At 38.6% G+C, this 19,337-nt stretch overlaps 1 protein-coding gene across 50 annotated transcripts in view; it reads left to right on the forward strand.

Annotated features, from left to right (window-relative positions):
- RBFOX2 (RNA binding fox-1 homolog 2) overlaps positions 1 to 19,337 on the forward strand; it is a 258,130-nt gene that overhangs the window by 197,167 nt on the left and 41,626 nt on the right. For 39 of the 50 annotated variants that reach the window (XR_016020738.1, XR_016020739.1, XR_016020754.1 and 36 more), the window contains 2 exons: positions 3,235 to 3,459; positions 19,042 to 19,188. Coding sequence is in view for 47 of the 50 variants with exons in the window: in XM_088796770.1 (XP_088652896.1) it covers positions 3,235 to 3,459; positions 19,042 to 19,188 (372 nt within the window). In the remaining 3 variants the exon portion in view is untranslated. The remainder of the gene's footprint in view (positions 1 to 3,234; positions 3,460 to 19,041; positions 19,189 to 19,337) is intronic. The other 11 variants (XM_088796795.1, XM_088796757.1, XM_074326304.2 and 8 more) reach the window with 1 other exon arrangement.

The raw sequence follows: 19,337 nt of genomic DNA on the forward strand, positions 1-19,337 counted from the left end.
CCAGTACCACACTGTTTTGATTCCTATAGCTTTATAATAAGTCTTGAAATCAGGTATAAGTCCTCCAATTTTTGTTCTTTTTCAAAATTGCCTATTCTAGGTCCTTTGTATTTCATGTAAATTTTCGTAACAACTTGATCAATTTCTGCACAAGTACCTGCTGAGATTCTGATCGGGTGCTTGTGGGATTTGAAGTGCTCAGTCCTCTTAAGAACATCACGCTTTCCAATCCACAATCATCTATTTCTCCACTTATAACAGCCTTTGTAGCTTTGTTCTGTTTTAGTTTTTGCAGAATAACTGAGTATTATTTTGTAATGATGGTTGAACCTTCCTTTAAAAATAGTGTGAGATCTCTCTGCAGCTTTGGATTCATTTTGTTTGGGAGAATATGAAAGTAATGGCCATCGAGTTAATGTTGAAAGCCTGGGATGTTTAGAAAATGCTGCTGAAAGTTCAGTTTCCTGCAGCTCTCAGTAGGTAGAGAATACACTCTTTTTTTTTTTTTTAATTAAAGTTTATTGTGGTGACAATGGTTAGTAAAGTTACATAGGTTTCAAGTGTACAATTCTGTTCTACATCATCTATATATAGCATTGTGTGTTCACCACCCAGAGTCAGTTCTCCTTCTATCAACATATATTGGACCTTGTTTACCCTCTTCTACCCCCTCCCCCGTTACCCTCTGGTAACCACTAAACTATTGTCTGTGTCTATGAGTTTCTGTTTCTTTGTTTGCTTGTCTTGTTCCTTTGTTGTTTTCACTTTAATATCCCACATATCAGTGAAGTCATATGGTTCTCGACTTTTTCTGTCTGATTTATTTTGCTTAGCGTAATAATCTCAAGATCCATCCATGTTGTTGCAAATGGCACTATTTCATCTTTTCTTATGGCAGCGTGGTATTCCATTGTGTATATGTACCACATCTTCTTTATCCATTCATCTGTCAAAGGACACTGGTTGTTTCAGTGTCTTGGTCACAGTAAATAAAGCTGCAGTGAACATCGGAGCACATATATCTTTACGGATAAATGTTTTCAGATTTTTTGGGGTATATACCCAGGAGAGGGATTGCTGGGTCATATGGTAATTCTATTCTTAATTTTTTGAGGAACCTCCACACTGCCTTCCATAGCGGGCTGCACCAGTCTGCATTCCCACCAACAGTGTATGAGGGTCCTTTTTCTCCACAGCCTCTCCAACACTTGTTACTACTTGTCTTGTTGATGATAGCCATTCTGACTGGGGTGAGGTGATATCTCATTGTGGTTTTTATTTGCATTTCTCTGATGATTAGTGATGTTGAGCATTTTTTCATATGTTTAATGGCCATTTGTATGTCCTCTTTGGAGAAATGTCACTTCAGGTCCTCTGCCCATTTTTTAATTGGATTGCTTTTTGTTGTTGAGTTGTGTAAGTTCCTTATATATTTTGAATTATTAGCCCCTTATCAAAGGCATTGTTTGCAATATCTTCTTCCATTCGATTGGTTGCCTCTATTTTGTCGGTTTCTTTTGCTATGTAGAAGCTTCTTTTTTTTAATATAAATTTTATTGGGGAATATTGGGGGACAGTGTGTTTCTCGAGGGCCCATCAGCTCCAGGTAGTTGTCCTTCAATCTAGTTGTGGAGGGCGCAGCTCAGCTCCAAGTCCAGTTGCCATTTTCAATCTTTTTAGTTGCAGGAGGCGCAGCCCACCATCCCATGTGGGAATTGAACCGGCAACCTTGTTGTTGAGAGCTCACACTCTAACCGACTGAACCAATGAGCTCAGTGGCAGCTCGTTGTCTTCAGTCTAGTTGTGGAGGGTGCAGCTCACTGACCCATGTGGGAATTGAACCAGCAACCCTGTTGTTCAGAGCTCATAATCTATCCAACTGAGCCATCTGGCCACCTTGTGCAGAAACTTTTTAGTTCGATATATATATAATCCCATTCGTTTGTTTTAGCTTTTACTTCCCTTGCCTTTGAGGTCAAACTTATAGTCTGCTCTTGAATTGGGACTGAGAAAGAAAGAATGATTGCTTCCTTGTTTGAAGGAAGTGATGGCTCATGACTATGAGGAAACCAAGTGACATAAACCCAGATTTTTCTTTGATCCCTAATGATTTGGTGTCTAAAATATGGGGTGGGAGGGAGTTTTTCAAAGTGCTAACATTTTGAAGCATTTGGCCGTCTTGCCAAGTACTTCCAGGACAGTGGCCCAAGACTTTGCAGACTTGTATGTCTTCAGTAACATAATGGCTTTGCTTTTCATGGAGTAAAATGGGAAGTCAGGAGGTCAGTTGTTGAGCAGGGAGGACTTCGCCAAATCTCTTACACAAGTTTAAACACCTCTTTTGTATCTGAACTTAAAGCCAGAACATAAGTAGGAGAGGGGCTGTGGAGCCAAAATAGCTTCTAATGGTTTCCTGTAGTTACTGCATATTCTTTATTGATATTTCACATATCACACTGGATCCCAAGTAAGCAGCTGGGAATGGATATTGTGTATGTTGTTAGCCTGGTAGTGCTAGCAGTAATTGTGAAAAACTCGTTCAAGTGTTTTTGTCTGGGCAATTTTTTGTCTGTTTCTAGTATTTCTAAGTTAAGGGGTTTTTTGTGTGTGTATGTGTGTTTTTAATATTACTATTAACCTAGTAGACAAGATTTAAATAAATCTCTACCTTGAAATGCAAAGATTCATTTTTTTAATAATATACTTCCTCCTGAACTCCATGCTCTTAAAATCTAGAGGTCTGTGTTGTCTGGTTTGGAGAATTTAATTTGTAATGTCATTCTACCTGTTTCTGTGAATTGTGATTTAATGAAATTGATTTGTTTTCCCCTAAGAATCACTGAAGGAATAGAGTGTCCTAAAGAAAATACTAGTAATTATCTGATATGAGAAATTTCTTGACATTTTTTTAAAACTTGGTTTAAAGGAAAATTTCTGACCCTTTGGTAACCAGTCAACTTTAATATGGTCATGGGCCTGTCCGGTACCACAAATTGACTGAAGTTGGCTGTGTGTTTGTGTCTGCATACATCTGTGTGTGTGTGTGTGTGTGTGTGTGTGTGTGTGTGTGTGTGTGTACAGCAATGTTTTCCCCAGTCCTGAGGCAGGAAGTGTTCTACCTGAGCAGTGAGAGAATATTCAGAAAACTTTATATACTCACCTTAAAAATAGTTATGTAATGAGAATTTAAAGTCACTTGTTCTTCTTTCCTCACTCTCTCACTGTTTCTTTTAGGGTAACCAGGAGCCAACAACAACTCCTGACGCGATGGTTCAGCCGTTTACTGCCATCCCGTTTCCACCACCTCCGCAGAATGGAATCCCCACAGAATACGGAGTGCCACACACTCAGGACTATGGCGGCCAGACCAGTGAGCATAACCTGACACTCTACGGAAGTACGCAGGCGCATGGGGAGCAGAGCAGCAACTCACCCAGCACACAGAACGGGTCTCTTACGGTATGTGAACTAGCAGATGGAAAGTGGAAGGCTGGGTGTCGTCTTGGAAATCTTCACTGTAATTATCCGACCAGAAACCCTTTGAATTAACTTAGCACTTACATTACTCTACGTAGCATTTATGTAATTTCAATTCTACTCTAAGTGTTGTAATTAGAAGATAGGACTTAGAATGAAAACTCAGCAGTCCCCACCCAGGAGTTTACAGCCCAGAAGGGGAACAGACAGTATAAGAAGGTAAGTGCAAACGTGAGGGTACACTTAGAGGGGTGCTGCTCTTTTCAACTTCACCGGGAACTTGCGTTTTGCAAAATCTCCTGGTCCCTTCTCTGTTCTCGTCGTACACAGTTGCTCAGCAGCGTCCCACGCAGCCTCCTTCCTCCTCCTGGAAAGACTTAGTGTCTTGGCTTTTGTGACAACTCCCTATTCTCCTCTTAAGCACTAGAAGTTCTTTCTTAGTTCTTTTGCTCGTTCCTTTTTTTTTTTGTTCAATTTTTCAGTGTTGCAGTACTCCAGGCCTGCATCCTAGGACCCCTTTTCCTTTTGTTTTCTGTCCTCTCTGTATAGAATTATGTTACTAAATTCATCCAGTTGCTTAAGCAAAACCTATCCGTCATTCTTTATTTACTTCGTGTCTACATTCAGTTCATCAGCAAGTCGTGGTAACCATAACTCTAAAACATTTTGTTACTTCAGTCTCTTTATCTTAACAATATAGCTGGATAGTGTACATGACTAAGAGCTCAGCTCTTCTGCCCGAGTTCTTGGGCTCGAGTGCCAGTGTGGCCCTACTTAGCAGTATGACCTTCGGCCAGTGATTTACTCTCTGCCTTGGCTTGCTTATCTGTAAAATGAAGACTACTACCCACCTCGAGTGGCTGTTAGGAGATTTAAAAGAGTTTAATTTATGTAAGGTGTTTATCATCTTCGTTACCACTCTAACCCAAGCCTCATCACTTATTTCCTGTATTACCGCTGCCTAACTTACCCATCCTCCACATAGCATCCAAGATAATGTTTTGGGTTTTTTTTTTTTTCTTTTTAATGCAAATAATGCTATTTCTCTGCTTAACTGTCTTGATTCCCTAATATACTCAGAATAAAATCCAAACTCTGTACTTGGTTTACTAATCCTTGGCCCCAGCCTACCTCTTACTACTAACTTGCTAAAAGTAAAGGAAATATCTTCAATTAACAATAGGTATGTGTCACACATATGAGGTGTGACCAAAAAAATACAGCGAATGTTTAAAAAAGATTATTACAGTAAAAGACACATTGCCATTAATCCCTCTCAAAATGCTCCCCCTCGCTTTGAACATATTATCCCATCGTTCCTGCCCTTTCTGAAGCAGTTCTGGAAGTCCTCTTTTGTGAGTGTCTTTAGTTGCGCTGTCTTGGCTGCCTTGATGTCCTGAATTGATTCAAAACGTTTACCTTTCATGGTTATTTTGACTTTGGGGAAGAACCAGAAGTCGCACGGTTGCCAGATCTAATGAATAAGGTGGATGAGGACACACCGTAATGTTTTTATTTGGCAGAAATTGCTGTACCAGAAGCGGTGTGTGATATGGAGCCTTTCTGTTGTGATCGCAAAATACAGTGAATGCCTCTGCCGAGTGCCATCCAACAGAAAGGCAGGGATCTTCAATACGGGAAGCGGAGTGTTGAACCTTAGTAACATTGTGTGACTAATTTCAATTGTTCGGTATAGTCAGTCGGGTGTGAGCTACGGTTGAGAAAAGGTGTGTTTTGAAGTGGTGCCATAAATCTCCCTCCCTTATTACAACGCTCAGTGTCACACATCGCTTCTGGCATACGGCAATTTCTGTCAAATAAAAACATTACGGTGTATCCTCATCCCCTTATTCACTGGATTTGGCACCGTGTGTCTTCTGGCTCTTCCCCAAAGTCAAAATGATTCAGGACATCGAGGCAGCACGACAGGGCAACTCACGAAAGAGGACTTCCAGCACTGCTTCAGAAAGTGGCAAGAACGATGGGATAAGTGTGTTCAAAGCTACGGGAAGTATTTTAAGGAGGATTAATGGCAATGTTTCTTTTACTGTAATAAATGTTTTTGTATTTAAACATTCACCGTATTGTTTGATCACACCTTGTATCACATTGTTTGTGGGATTGTGTTGTATATTTCCAAAGATAAAAATGTTCTGTGCTTTGCATAGAAAGATCTATCTTTAGTTGTTAGATTTCTTTTTGCCATTTCTGTATCAGATTATCAGAAGAAGAGCTTTATTTAGTCTCTAAGCCATGATAAGGTTTGTATATGTGTGTGTTAAATTTGCCTGGACTTAAACTGTAGAATATGAGTACGCCATGGTGTTCAGCCACCGATGTTTCTGCCTAGTGATTTTCACTCTCATTTTGACCACTTAGCCTGGTTAGAAGTGACCTCTGTCTCCATAGCTTAGTGGTCAGCCAGTGATTTGGGCAGAGGTTGTGCTTGAGCAACTGAAGCTTATAAAGCTTCCATTCCACCCTCTGTCAGTCCTTCTCTCCGTGGGTTGGGGAACTCATTCAGAGTTAAGCCAGTTTGCCTTGGACTTTTCTTTCTCCTGGGCCCATCCCTGTCTCCGCTCCTCATCAGTGTAGTTGCGTAGTCAGTGAGGAAAGTGAGGAGAGCATATCCAGCTGTTCTGTGAGTCTCACATTTCCAGGGTCTCCCACCGATCACCCAGTTAGACCACAGGCTCAAGCTAGAAGAACTGTGTTTCCCCTGTTAGGTTCCTACCAAGTTTGCTACCTTTAGCTGACAAAGGTATGGGTTGTCTACTGCCCCCCTCCCCCCCACCATCCAGTGCCCCAAATTGAGTCTACCCCTTCTGGCAGCAGAGCTCCTGGTTTTTGTGGCCCCAGCCCTGTGCTAAAGCCTAGTTCTCCCAGCAGAGCTGAGAGATTGGGATGTGGGGTTAGGGGTTGATTTAGCCCAGGCAATAAGTATGTAAACTCCTGCTGATCTTGCACTAAGCTCTAGCAATTTTTCAAGAAATTTCTCTGTTTATTATTCTGTTTATTATTCTCTGTTTATTATTCTCTGATTGATTTCCAGAATCCTAACATGACTGTTGGACACTTTTGTCAGTTTTCTTAATGTTGCATGGTTTTGAGGGGAGGATGCACTGACCAGCTCACGCCATCATAGCCAAAAGTCCCTTCCCTGAATCATTTCATGGTAGTTTAGGTACTCACTGCACCTCTCCTCACCACAGCCCATTTCCCTTTCTCTGTTTTTCCTGACTGCCACCACATCCCATTGCTTCAGACCACCAGATTGTATGTTTCTACAGTGCTAAGGGCAAGTCTGTCCCTGAATGTAATAAATATATACAGTTAAGACTTTCTGTTCCTCAACCATGTTAGAAACTACTCACTATATAATTTGGCATTGTATCAATCAACATGAGTTCCTAAAGAAACATTGAAATAAAATTAGGAATCCGTGTGTATACAATAGATTGTGAATTTATTGGTGTTGAGGAGAAAATGGAAAATCCCCTTCGAGTTGTATCTACAAACAGAGATAGCACAGGTTCTATAATTTTAGGAAGTTGCCAGCAGTAAAATGGGAAATTATTGGGAAGCTCTGGTTGAAGATACTTCTTATATTTTTAAGTGTATATTTTAAATGTGAATGTGAATTTGCTGAGCTTAAGCCTTTAGAAGTTGTACATGTGTGTGTTCCAAGGGGATGTGTATGTGTAGAGAGAGAGATTGAGTAATATATCATAAAGCCTGGATTTGACAATATTACAGATTATTTTGTTAAACTTTTGCTATCTAATTATATGTTTCTTAAAATCGGTCTGGTAATTCCTGTGGCCAATTAAATTCAAAAGGTAGATAGGAAGCATTGCTATTTATAAAAAACTGATACCCTTCAATCTGTGTAATACTTTTCAGTTTAAAAATTGCTTCCACAAACAGTATTTTATTGTTGTTCATAAAGTAGCTCTTTGTGTTATGTTAGGGTATTCACGGTTGGGGAATTCAGAGTCTGTACTCTGCACTCTCCCACTCCACCCCACCCCAACTCAGCACCAGAAGACAATGTGTATTTGCGTCCGTCCTCTTCGCAGGCACTTGTGCATCTTTTCCCACTCAGTCCAAGGGGCAGCTCTGCTGGGAAGCCTTACCTGACGTTCCCAGGCAAACCAGACCTGTGTATGCCTTGTGTATGCCTCATTTAGGCTCAGGTAGACTCCTGAGCTGACCACTTTTTGTGGAACTTATAAGGTAGGATATTTTTGTTCACTTTTGTCTCCCCAACATTTTGTTTTGTTTTGTTTTGTTTTTGTTGTTGTTTTATTGGGGAAGAGGAACAGGACTTTATTGGGGAACAGTGTGTACTTCCAGGACTTTTTTCCAAGTCAAGTTATTGTCCTTTCAGTCTTAGTTGTGGAGGGCACAGCTCAGCTGCAGGTCCAGTTGCCGTTGCTAGTTGCAGGGGGCACAGCCCACCATCCCTTGCGGGACTCGAGGAGTTGAACTGGCAACCTTGTGGTTGAGAGCCCATTGGCCCATGTGGGAATCGAACCGGCAGCCTTCGGAGTTAGGAGCATGGAGCTCTAAACGCCTGAGCCACGGGCCAGCCCTCCCCAATGTTTTTAAAAATTTTATAATTAGTTTCAGATGTACAAAAAACATAATAAGACATTTATACCCGTCACAAAGTGATAACCCCACCAAGTCTACTACCCCTCTGACATCACACATAGCTATTACAATATAGCTCCCTAACTTTTAAAGACAGAGTTCTTTTTGTTCATTTTTTTCTTTTCTTTTTTCATTTTGCATTTCTGACTTATCACAGTACGTGGTACTTAATAGTTACTCAGTAAATATTTCCTGTAGAAAAAAAATGAAAGAAGATACAGGCGTGCCAGGGGAGTTGTGAGGAGAGAGCAGCTGAGGCTTCCTGGTGGAGATGATATTGATCTGGGCCTGTATTGACAGTGATTAGAGTTTGCACATGCGGAGATGGTGGTGGGAAGAATAGGAAAGTCATTTCTCAAAGCAAAGTTGGAGAAATGCGAAGAATCACACCGTCTGAATAAAAGCATGGCTTTCCATTGGGCTGAAGCTCTGGGCATTTGGTCCATACTAAATGGGAAATAAGATGGGGAGAAGGGTCTCTGAGTATAAAGTGGGAAGAGGATGTAAATACCTGGCTGAGAAATGACTATTGAAGGTTTTTGAGCAAAGAAATGGAAGTGAGCAGAATTGTGCTTCCAGATTAATCTATTGCGTATACAAGATGAGTAGAGAAGCAGGGAGACTGGTTAGGAAAGAGTCTTGTGCTTGGAATTGATAATGAGATTCTTGACTGGGGGTTCGCAGTGGTTATATAGAGGAGGGATGAATTAAAGAGAAATTATGAAGGTAGAATATACAGGATTTGACAGCTGATTGGATGAGTAAAATCAGGAGATCAGAGTCAAAGATTGTGTGATCCTTATGAAGTAACTGTATCTTGAATGAATCATTTTACTGCCCAAGTTATAGTTTCCTCGTCTATCAGTGAAACTAATGATGCCCAGCTGACAGGGTTGTAGTGAGAATAAATTAGAAATGCTTTGGAAATTACTTGTTTAAATAGTTCTTGAAGATAATTGCTTCAACTGTCTTTTTAAATTGGTTGTCCCAATTGTTGTCACTTATTTGTGCTTTTTATTATTGTGAACTACAGCTGTATTTTAAAATAGATCTTGTTCATGTTGGATAATTCCATCTTGTTGATGGAAAGAACAGAAAGAAAGGACTTCTCATACAAAAATGAGAAATAAGCAATGAAATCTGGAGTTTTATTTCTAAAATGTATTTTAGAAATTGATTTTAACATTGGGCTAGAAACTTCTTGTGCTCTTAAGATGAGAGCTTGTTGACAGTCGGTCGGTCCCATACTGTGCATTAGCAAAAGAGGTAGCCATCAGGGGGTCCCCCACCTGGGTCTGCAGAGACGTGATTATCACTGCGCCTGCCTGTAGGGAAGAAAGGACCTCAGTCCCTCCATGTTTAGACATCTTTCCAAATGTCAGCAGGCATAAATCACTGAAGTATTTGAAGTAAACAAGCTTTGGGGAATAATCTTCAGATGTGAGGTTTATATTTGTATATATATTCTGCCTCCCTATTAGATTATATATTTCTTGAGGGCAGGAACTATTACTTGTCCTCCTTTTATTACTCCCTTTGGTGTATATTTTTACTGTTTGTTGAATGAAAACAAGAAGCTTATAAAGGCAGAGTTAGCATCTTTGGTTGATTGGTAGAGTTGATGTTAGTAGTATCTTTGAAAGCATTTCAACAGAGTCGCTGGTGGACCTGAAGCAGAGATTTGAGGAGATAGCTGAGGGGTCACCTTGCGGTGTTATTCAACTGGAGACTTGACAGCTCTACTCACTGGAGAGCCTGCAAGCACAGCTCTTCATAAACGCAGCTCAGACTCCACACTGTCTGTCTTCCTTAGTTCCTTTACTTTGTCACGCACCCTTCCTATGGAGTTGAAGCCAGAGTTTCTTGTACTTCTCTGCTGTCTGAAGATCAGTCTACCCATCCTCTCTTTGAGTTCCCCGCTGACTCCCTTTCTTGAAGGTGCCCTGTGGATTTGGTGACCCTCTAAAAAAACATAGCCAAGAAGTTACAGCCCATTTGCCCAAATGAGGACCTCTGGAACGGAACGAGGAAAAAGGAGCCCAAATCTTCCTGTTACGTTACGTTGCATGTCGTTGGGCCGTATCACCCTCAGCCTTCAGCAGAGGTGCTATCGTTAGCATGTTCTCTTTCCAGGCTAAAGTTAGAGACCTGGGACTGCAAGGGAATGCATTCATGCAGCTGTCTGCTCTTCCAAGAGGGGCCTCATCTTTCCCCAAAGTAATACAAGGTAGAGGATGCTGAACCTGCGCAATCTATGCTCATTATCAGTTTACCCTTAAGCAGAATTACTTGTGCCCTCCAGCTCTGGAGTTTTGATGCCTGTAAGCCATTTGGCAGTTTCAAAGTGGGATCCGTGAGAAAACTGCATCCTGGTCTGAGAATGCCCAGAGTTGTACAGAAAACCACACTCAGAGCCTGGCATGGATATTTCCAAATAGAGAAAATTGCCCTTGGGTTCATGTAAGACTCAAGACATCCGTTCAGAACATTCCTGTTGTTAACTTCTTGATTATTGCTGCTTCTCCTTTGCTTGCCTTCATTGATTTGTTTACTCATCCTCCCCAAAAGAAACTAGACCTAAAAAGTGCTAGGAACAGTAATATTGGGCTGTGAGCCTTACCGCTCTCCAGGTGAGGGTGAGGAGGAAGACTAATCGGAAGGCAGGTTCTTATCCTGATACAAGAGTTGTACATTTTTCGTAAATATTTTGTTCTATCTTTTGAAGTCAGTAAACTCTGATTAGAATCACTGGATTTTAAAGCTGAAATGGATTTTAGAAATCTTATGCCTTCCTTTTACAGCAGAGGTCAGCAGTCTTACGTGACTTGAGTGCGATTCAGCGAGCTGGTAACAGAGCTGAGACTCAGGAAATCTGCTTTCTGTCAGGCTCTGTTTCTGCCTCCCCGTGCAAATTGTAAAAAATAAAACGGCATCCACAGGGATGGTCTTATCGTCTTAGCTTCCGCTTACTCCTCAACTTTAAACCTAAGAACTTAGAACATGATAACAGATTTCTCTCATTCTAAAATGACAATGTTCATTAAAATATTAAAGAATCAGTTAAGCATAAAGTTTTTAAAATTGGAAGTGATCATCTATGTGTGTTTCACTATTATATATTACATGTAACTTTTATATAATTCTTAATTCCTGTTTATAAAAATAAGTGACTTGCTGTGATTTTTGTTTAACAGTGTGATACTGGGTTTTGTTTCACAGTATGAATTGATAATCAGCGTATGATATTACATATACAAATGATGCCTTTTGTAATGCCTTTTTATAGCACTTTGACCCACTGTAAAATGGAATTAGATATTTTCTGAAGAAAACTGAATTACTAGTTTATTGGTAAACAATGTTAGTTTATGTTTAAATGCCCAGACAGGACTAGATTCTCAGAATTTCTCTCGTCATAGCAATATTCAAATACATGGAAGAAATGCTTAGGCATTTCTCTTTAAAATAACTAAATCTAAAAGTAATTTTCCTCAAATAGAAAATTGTTCTATATAGAGGTAAATTCAGTTTTCTCTGCCCCTCTAAATTATTTGATGGTGGCATTAGATAAAATATTTAATATATCACAAGTGTTTTTATTATGAAGTTATTTTAGCACTGTGAAATACCCTGATTTTTAGTAAATAAGCATATGGACCAAGATTTCACTGTTTTAAAAAACATTCTATCATGCTAGGACATTTTTACTCTTTAACAAGTTCATATGGTCTAATTCTACCATGTTTTAACCCATCATATATTCCATTATAAATATTTATAAAAATGCTTTAAATGCCAGCAGATCTAATTTGTAGATCAGCATGGTTTGTAGTTCCTTATTTTTTTAAGACACTGTGAAGTGACATCATGAAAAGTATCCCAACCCACTGTCTAAAGTATTATCAGGAAAAACTGAATTAGAAAAGTTTTTTTAAAAAACCTTTTTTATTATACAATATTGTGGTTAGGGAGCTTGAGCGCTGGACATCAGATTGAGTTGGGTTTAGCTCCCAGCTTCTTCTTCCATTTGCTAAATGTATAACCATGAGAGAATTATAACTCTAATGCCCTTTTCCTCTTCTGTAAAAATGGCGATAATAGTTCCTACCACATAGTGTTGTTCTTAGGATTAAATCAGAAAATGAATAGCAAGTCCTTAGTAGGTAATGCCTGGCACATAGTAAATGTTTAATAAATATTAGCAATGATATTATTAGTATATAATTATTTCAAAGAAAGTGTTACGGGCAGCCCTTGACTTTAAAACAATACAGATTAACAGGCCATCCAATTATATCTCTTTTCTCTTTTGCCATTTTCTTCCCTCACAGCTTTGGGAGCTAGTGCCCTAAGAGCCATTCTGATTAAAACAGTGTTTTTCAAAGTGAATTTTATAGCCTGCTCTACAAAAATGAATGAATGAATGATATATGTAATACATGTTTGGGGAGAAGGGTGAGTTCTCCCTCTTCAAAATTCACAAGAAACCTATAAACTTTGTTTAGTCCAGTATTGTAGAAACCCATTTTCTACAAAATACCAATTAACATCCTGCAGAACTGGCAGTCTACCCTTTGGGAAATACTGCACTGTGATTTTTGAAGCATATACACACACATGTCCTTTAAATACTCTTAAAGATATTCTGGTCAGTGAATTTTCCATTAAATTTTCTTGGGTATAAAATACATTAGTCTTATTTTATACAAATTTGAAGCATTCAGAATTGAAATAGTGTGATATAGAAAAATTAATGAAGTTTTACTTTTGGGCAAATTTTAAACTGTTAAAGAACAAAATTCAACTGAGTGAATTACACTGATCAGTGATTCATTAATCAGATAGCAAACAATTTAGCAGATAAAAAGGAGCTCCAAAGCTGTACAAGACGAGATTGTATAGGCAGAGGGGAACAGAAACCAGGAAGTTGTATATACTGGGCATTTGCTGATTGATTAAGGCGGGGTTACTTTCCTTAAATGGAGCAAAGAGAAATCTTGGAACCTGGTCAGGTAACTTATGCTGAGTAGGCAAGTGCTGATTGGTTGACTTAGGCCTTCGTTTTCTGGGAGAACCGAGCATAGAAATTTAGTTAAGTTTTGGTTTGCTGACACAGGGATTAGCATGAGCAACTCCATTTGGGGCACAATCTGGTTCTTTTAACAAAACCAATGTGAATCTTCCTAAATGAAAATTTAGTTAATAATTGCCTAATTTCAAAGCTATATGAATTATATGGCAATTCACATGACAGCTCTGCTTTTAGCAATTAATAGAAACATCTACTATCTTTTGGTAAGTTTAGTCTTGAATTTTGCAGTTTTCTGAACCATGTCCCTTGCACTATATATGACTGACTTTATAACACTGAAAACACCTAATTCATCTTATGAGGAAGATTCACAAACCTTGACTGAAGACCAATCCCCATCCAAAAGAAATTGAAACTGACTAGAGATCTACAGTCTCTTATCCACAATTATCCACAAATCCAAAAGTTCTGAAAATCAAATGATTTTTCATTAATTTGCAGCAAAACTCACAATCTATATGTAGTCTTTATCCCATGTATGTGAATATGCATATATTTTGCTACAGAACTGTCACTGCCCCGAGTGTCATTGAAGGTTTTACATTATGGTTATACACCATTATTGCCTTTTAAAATCCTGAAAATTCTGGACTCTGATATACATTGGGCCCCAAAGTTTTCAGACAAGGGATTAAGACTTGTATCCCAGGAAAGAGTCAAAAGGCAGACAGATGGAAAATACAAGAAAGACGTAAGAAAATTAGCAGACCAGTCCAGAATATCCAGTATCTAATAATACAAGTTCCAGAAAGAGAGAAAGACAAAATATATGGGGTGGAATCATCAGTGAAATAATTCAGGAAAACTTTCCAGGACTAAAGGATATTAATTTCCAACTTAAAAGAGATGAAATTCCTAGCTAAATATATCAAAATAAGATAAACCCACATTAAACACATCACTGGAATTTTAGAACACTGGACATATTTGGATAATCTACAAATGAGAGAATGGGGGAAAATTCACATACAAGGAGACAGGAATCATGATGCCTTTGGCTTTCTCAACAGCAACACTGGGAGCTAGACAACACGTGAGAGTTGCCTTCAAAATTCTAAAGGTTTTTTTTTTCAACCTAGAATTCTATACCCAGTCAAACAGTCATTTAAAAATGGCTTGGCTTAATGGGTGTTTAGATTTGAATCAGAGTCTCAAGAAATTTATGTGCTAAATCCATTTTCCTCTTTCCCTTCAGCCTTACAAAGGTGAAAATAAGAAATGAAGACATCTCAGAAAACAGAGGAAAATTAATTATTGAAGAAATTGGATAATTCATAAATCAAAATATTACTCCTAAATTAATCAGGAGATTCCTTAGCATCTCAGATTATATATTATGTCTTATTACGGTAGAGACTTGGAAAATAATACTTCATATTTTATTGCTCAGAGTTATCTTTTGGGCCATAACAGAACATTTGATCACAATGTATAAATAGTTAAAATATTCTCGTTGCCTCCTGGAAAAGTCAGAACAATTAATCCATTTCCCAGTTATAAGAATTTTAAAAGTTTGAATTTATCAAAAGTTTATCAAAACAAAACAGTTTTAGTCCTCATTTCTAGAATGAGGTTTTGAGACAAGAATTTGATTTGCTCTTCAGTGTAACAAGCCCTGGGCTCCTCTGCCGTGTTGACAGATAGCTGGACCTCAGTGGGGAGGCCCGTTGTTTACAGAGTAGATGCATAGACCTTAATCATAGGATTGCATCGAGCAGTGCCGCCGCCAGTCCTCAGTATAAACTCTCAGTACACAGACTCCAGCCTCTTCTGTTTCATCCCCTGCCCAGTGAATAAATTAAGTCAGAAAATGACCACAGAAGGAAAGACAGGACCTTAGGACGTTGTTTATACCATCAGTAAAGTTGCTCAGCAGATAACAATAGAAAATACAGCAAACCAATGTTTATTGACTGAGATTTTTCTCCAGAACTGTTTAACTGTCCACTTTTCACAAAGATGAAGGCTAAAAACTTTCTGCTTTTCTCTCTGATTTGTTTGTTTCAACAATGAGTAGTCTATATTGAGGTAAACTTAAAGTTGAGAATGTCAAATGGGAAATATGATCTCACTTCATTGCGTTCAATGTGTATTTCCTATTCCTAAGTCCGCTCTGTACAGAAATCTGCTGTTCAGCTCCTTTGAGTATCAGTTCTGTACTTTTTTGGCTTTTTTCCTTCATAAATCTCAGTGTGCCTTGCTGGTTTTCTTTCCTCTGACTTTTCCTCCCCTTTGTGGCCTGACCTGCCCCTCTTCCCTCCAGGTGTAGATATATGTCACCTCTTGTAGAGCTTTCCCTGTCCCATGCCCCCAGTGCCTACCTCCACCCAGGAGAAATCATGCTCCGTTAGGTGAGGGTCCTGAGAAAGTGAGAATGGGATCCACGCATGTTCAGCCTTCTAAGGACAGGAAATGAAGAGAGCACGGATACAGTGCAAGAAAGGAAGTGGTTTAGCACATGAAATTGGGCTGCCTAGTTGGGCATTCTCATCCAGCACCTTCAGACTTGCCTCTCACATCGCACAGCTGGGTCACACAAACTTTCTTCAATCAAACTTGAAAAGCACCAGACTGGATCTGCAGGATGTCAGTGTATCCCTCGGAGAAAGGTTATAAAGACTGATATTAAGGCACTGCCACTCATATGTGAGCTTGAGCAACGAACTTAACCTCTCTATGCCACAGTTTCTGCCTCTGTCAATCGAGGGTAATAATAGTACCTGCCTCATAGATTATTGGAAAATTTTTAAAAATACTACATTTAAAGTGCAATATAATATAGTGGTTAAATACGTACACACAGCCAGACTGCCTGTGTTCAAATCCCTGCTCCATTACTTAGGCAGTCTTTCTATTCCTCCGATTCCTCGTCTGAAAAGTAGGGCTAAAAAAAAAAAAAAATAGTACCTATTATGTTCTCAGTTAAAACAAAACAAAACAAAAACCCTACTGTTAAGCTTTTGAAAGAATTACATTAATTAAAGTACGTAAAATACTCTTTCCAGTGTCTGTAAATAGTAAACACTAAGTATTAATTACTATTGAAAGACTTAGGTATGGGTCTGTCATATAGTATGTACGTAAGAAATAGTTACTATTTTACAAGGAATTCCAATTTTTCAACAAAATTCTGTAAGTGGAAAGGAGAAAGGATCATAATTTTAAAGAGAGGAAAGCATATTAAAGCCACATTGTGATGCTGCCACCGCCCACCAGAGTAATTAAAATGAAAATGAGAATACTAAGAGCAACTAGAACTCTCACATACAGTGAGTATAAGTTAGTACAACCACTTTGGAAAACCCATGTATCTATTAAGGCTGAACTTACACACATCCTTCCCCCAGCAGATCCACTCCCAGGTGCATATACGCCCAACAGAAATGCATGCTCGTGTGCACCATATAATATGTAACAAGGGACTTGATAGGCAAAAACCGGAAGTAATTCAAATAAATTCTGTAGGTTCATGAAATGGAAAAAAGAATGGATGAATTATAGCTATGCATGTATAACAAATATGTGTAAAAGAAGGCAGACACAGGAGTGCATACTGTGTGGTAACCCTTTTTTTTTTCAGTTCAAAAATGGCAAAACTAATCTATGCAGTTAGAAGTCAGGATAGTGGTGACCCTTTGGCAGGAAAAGAGTGATGGGATTGGAGCCTGAGGGCACTTCTGGGGTTCTGTTGCTTGATCTCATTTGATGTTTACATCAGTGTATTTTCTTTGTGAAAATTAATTCAGGTGTAATGCTTATGATCTGTGCATTTCTATCTATGTATGTTAAACTTCAGTTTAAAAATTTATACTAAGTCAGAAGGCTTGAGAATTTTGGAAATGATAGTTCACTCTTTCTACTTGCCAATCTTTCTAAAATTAAAGATTTCATACTTTTAAAAAATATAGGTGTTCACTACAACGCCTGAAAATTAACCAATCGGGCTTCTAACTGTCTTCTTATGTTGTGTCTTCAGGGCTGTTAAAAAATTTTAAGAGCAGCAAATAAGTAGCTTGGGCACTATACTTTGAAATAATTATTAGTTTTCATTTATCCTGTCACCTCACTTACATTATTACAGATTACAGGACCTACAGATATAAGTTATATTTAAAACTGTGGTTTGGAGCTAGAATCAGTCTTTTGAACCTTTCTCGGAGTGATACACTGACATCCTGCAGATCCAGTCTGGTGGTTTTAAAGTTTGACAGAAGAACATTTATGTGATCCAGCTGTGCGTTGTGAGAGGCAAGTCTGAAGGTGCTGGATGAGCGTTAGTTGTAAGTGACTATGCTTATTGCTTGAGCATCCATGGCGCTGTTTTAGTAACTTAGTGAGTTTCGTCTTTGGGTGGAATTTGTTTTGTTTAGTCTTCATTGTGCCCAGATTGATGATTGAAAACCTTACACTTTCGCAGAACATTGCTTCGTAGCTCTTGCCTTTTCTGCTATTTTTATATCACATGAATCATTGCACGTTTAAGCCATCTGGAAGGCCTGAATGGAATGAGATAAAAGCCCTCATCACTTAGATTGACACTTGTAAAGCTGGTATTCATTCAGAATTTATTCCTGATTATCTTTTATATTTTGAAGTCTTCAAACTTGATTTCAAGATGGTTGCTGACATCTTTGAGCCAAAAGTAGCTCTGATTCAGTTTCTTGTGGTTGAACACTGGGGTCGAAGGGAGGTTTTCTGGTCTGTGTCATCCAGAAGAATCTGTTAGGGACTCAGTTCTAACCCTACTGAGATAATAGGAACAGCAGGTTCCACTCCTGTTTTAAAAGTGTGTTAATTTAATTAGCTCAGTGAGCCATCCGGTTGGGCATGCACTTCATAGAGAATAGGGAAAACATACGGTTATTAAATTACCAGATGAATACTTCAAAATAAGTGTTTTTTTGAATGCTTAGAATGTGTCACACCTGTTAGATATTTGTCAAAAGTGTTTCTCAACATAACAACTTTTTTAAGGATTTATTGGGGGAAAAAATTAGATGAACGCGAGCCTGGGATGTTGCAGAAGAGATCATGACTAAAAAGGCACGCTGACGCTCACTTACACTCTTTCACTTTGTGAATATACACAGATCTAGCATTTATGTCTGTGTAGTTGATTAGTCAGGGTCCCTTAAAGCCTTTCCCAGTAGATTTTCTCAATGCAGCCTTGCTCTGGGCTGTGAAAGATTGGTTTCTCCTATGATAAAGTTAGCTGGAATTGCAGAAATGAGGGAGGAGAATACAGAGTAAGAAGCTTCTTCAGTTTTTAAGTGCCCATTGTCACTAAGTGTCTCCTCTTCATAAATAATATTAAACTACTTTACTAATCCAGTAGTCATAAACTCTGGAACTAATAGAGGGGTGAAATATTAAAATATCCCCTTATTTCTTGAAATGATAGACCAGTGTTCTCTACAACTAAGTACAATAGACTCATTTTCAAAATGGAAAGATCTCAATAATAGAAAGCTCTATTAAGAATCTAAGAATAAAGGTACTATTTTTATATCTTCAGTTATCCTAATGTATCTCCATGTGATCTTGGGCAAGTCACTTCGTGTTTTTGTTATCTTCCTTTTTCTTTTTTAACTAATGTACTGTAAATATTCAAAAGACCTAAATTTTGTTTGTAAACTATAGCATTTTGAACATAGTTATCTATCTTTGTTTTTTCTCTTTGAAGAGACAACTGTAATTTTTGCTTAAAGACACACTGAGAACAATTGGGATGGGGGAGGACTTTAACTATTTTTACATAATTCTTGTGAAGTAATTGTCTTTATTTTTTATTCACTGTTGTTTATTTCTTTGCTTAGCAGACAGAAGGGGGAGCACAGACAGACGGCCAGCAGTCACAGACACAAAGTAGTGAAAATTCAGAGAGTAAATCCACTCCTAAACGACTGCATGTCTCTAATATTCCTTTCCGCTTCCGGGACCCTGACCTCCGGCAGATGTTTGGGGTAAGTCTCTGAAATCCTTTTCTGGGTTTTACGGTTCAAGTATAATTTAATCCACCAGATATATAATTAGTCATTAGTACTTTAGCATAGAACTGCAAATTGATTGAGGAAGATCCTACAGTAAATCAGTCTTTTCATCAGAAACTCTT

Source organism: Rhinolophus sinicus, chromosome 1, assembly GCF_057876585.1.
Source record: "Rhinolophus sinicus isolate RSI-liver-muscle chromosome 1, RSI-T2T, whole genome shotgun sequence".
NCBI lineage: Eukaryota > Metazoa > Chordata > Mammalia > Chiroptera > Rhinolophidae > Rhinolophus > Rhinolophus sinicus.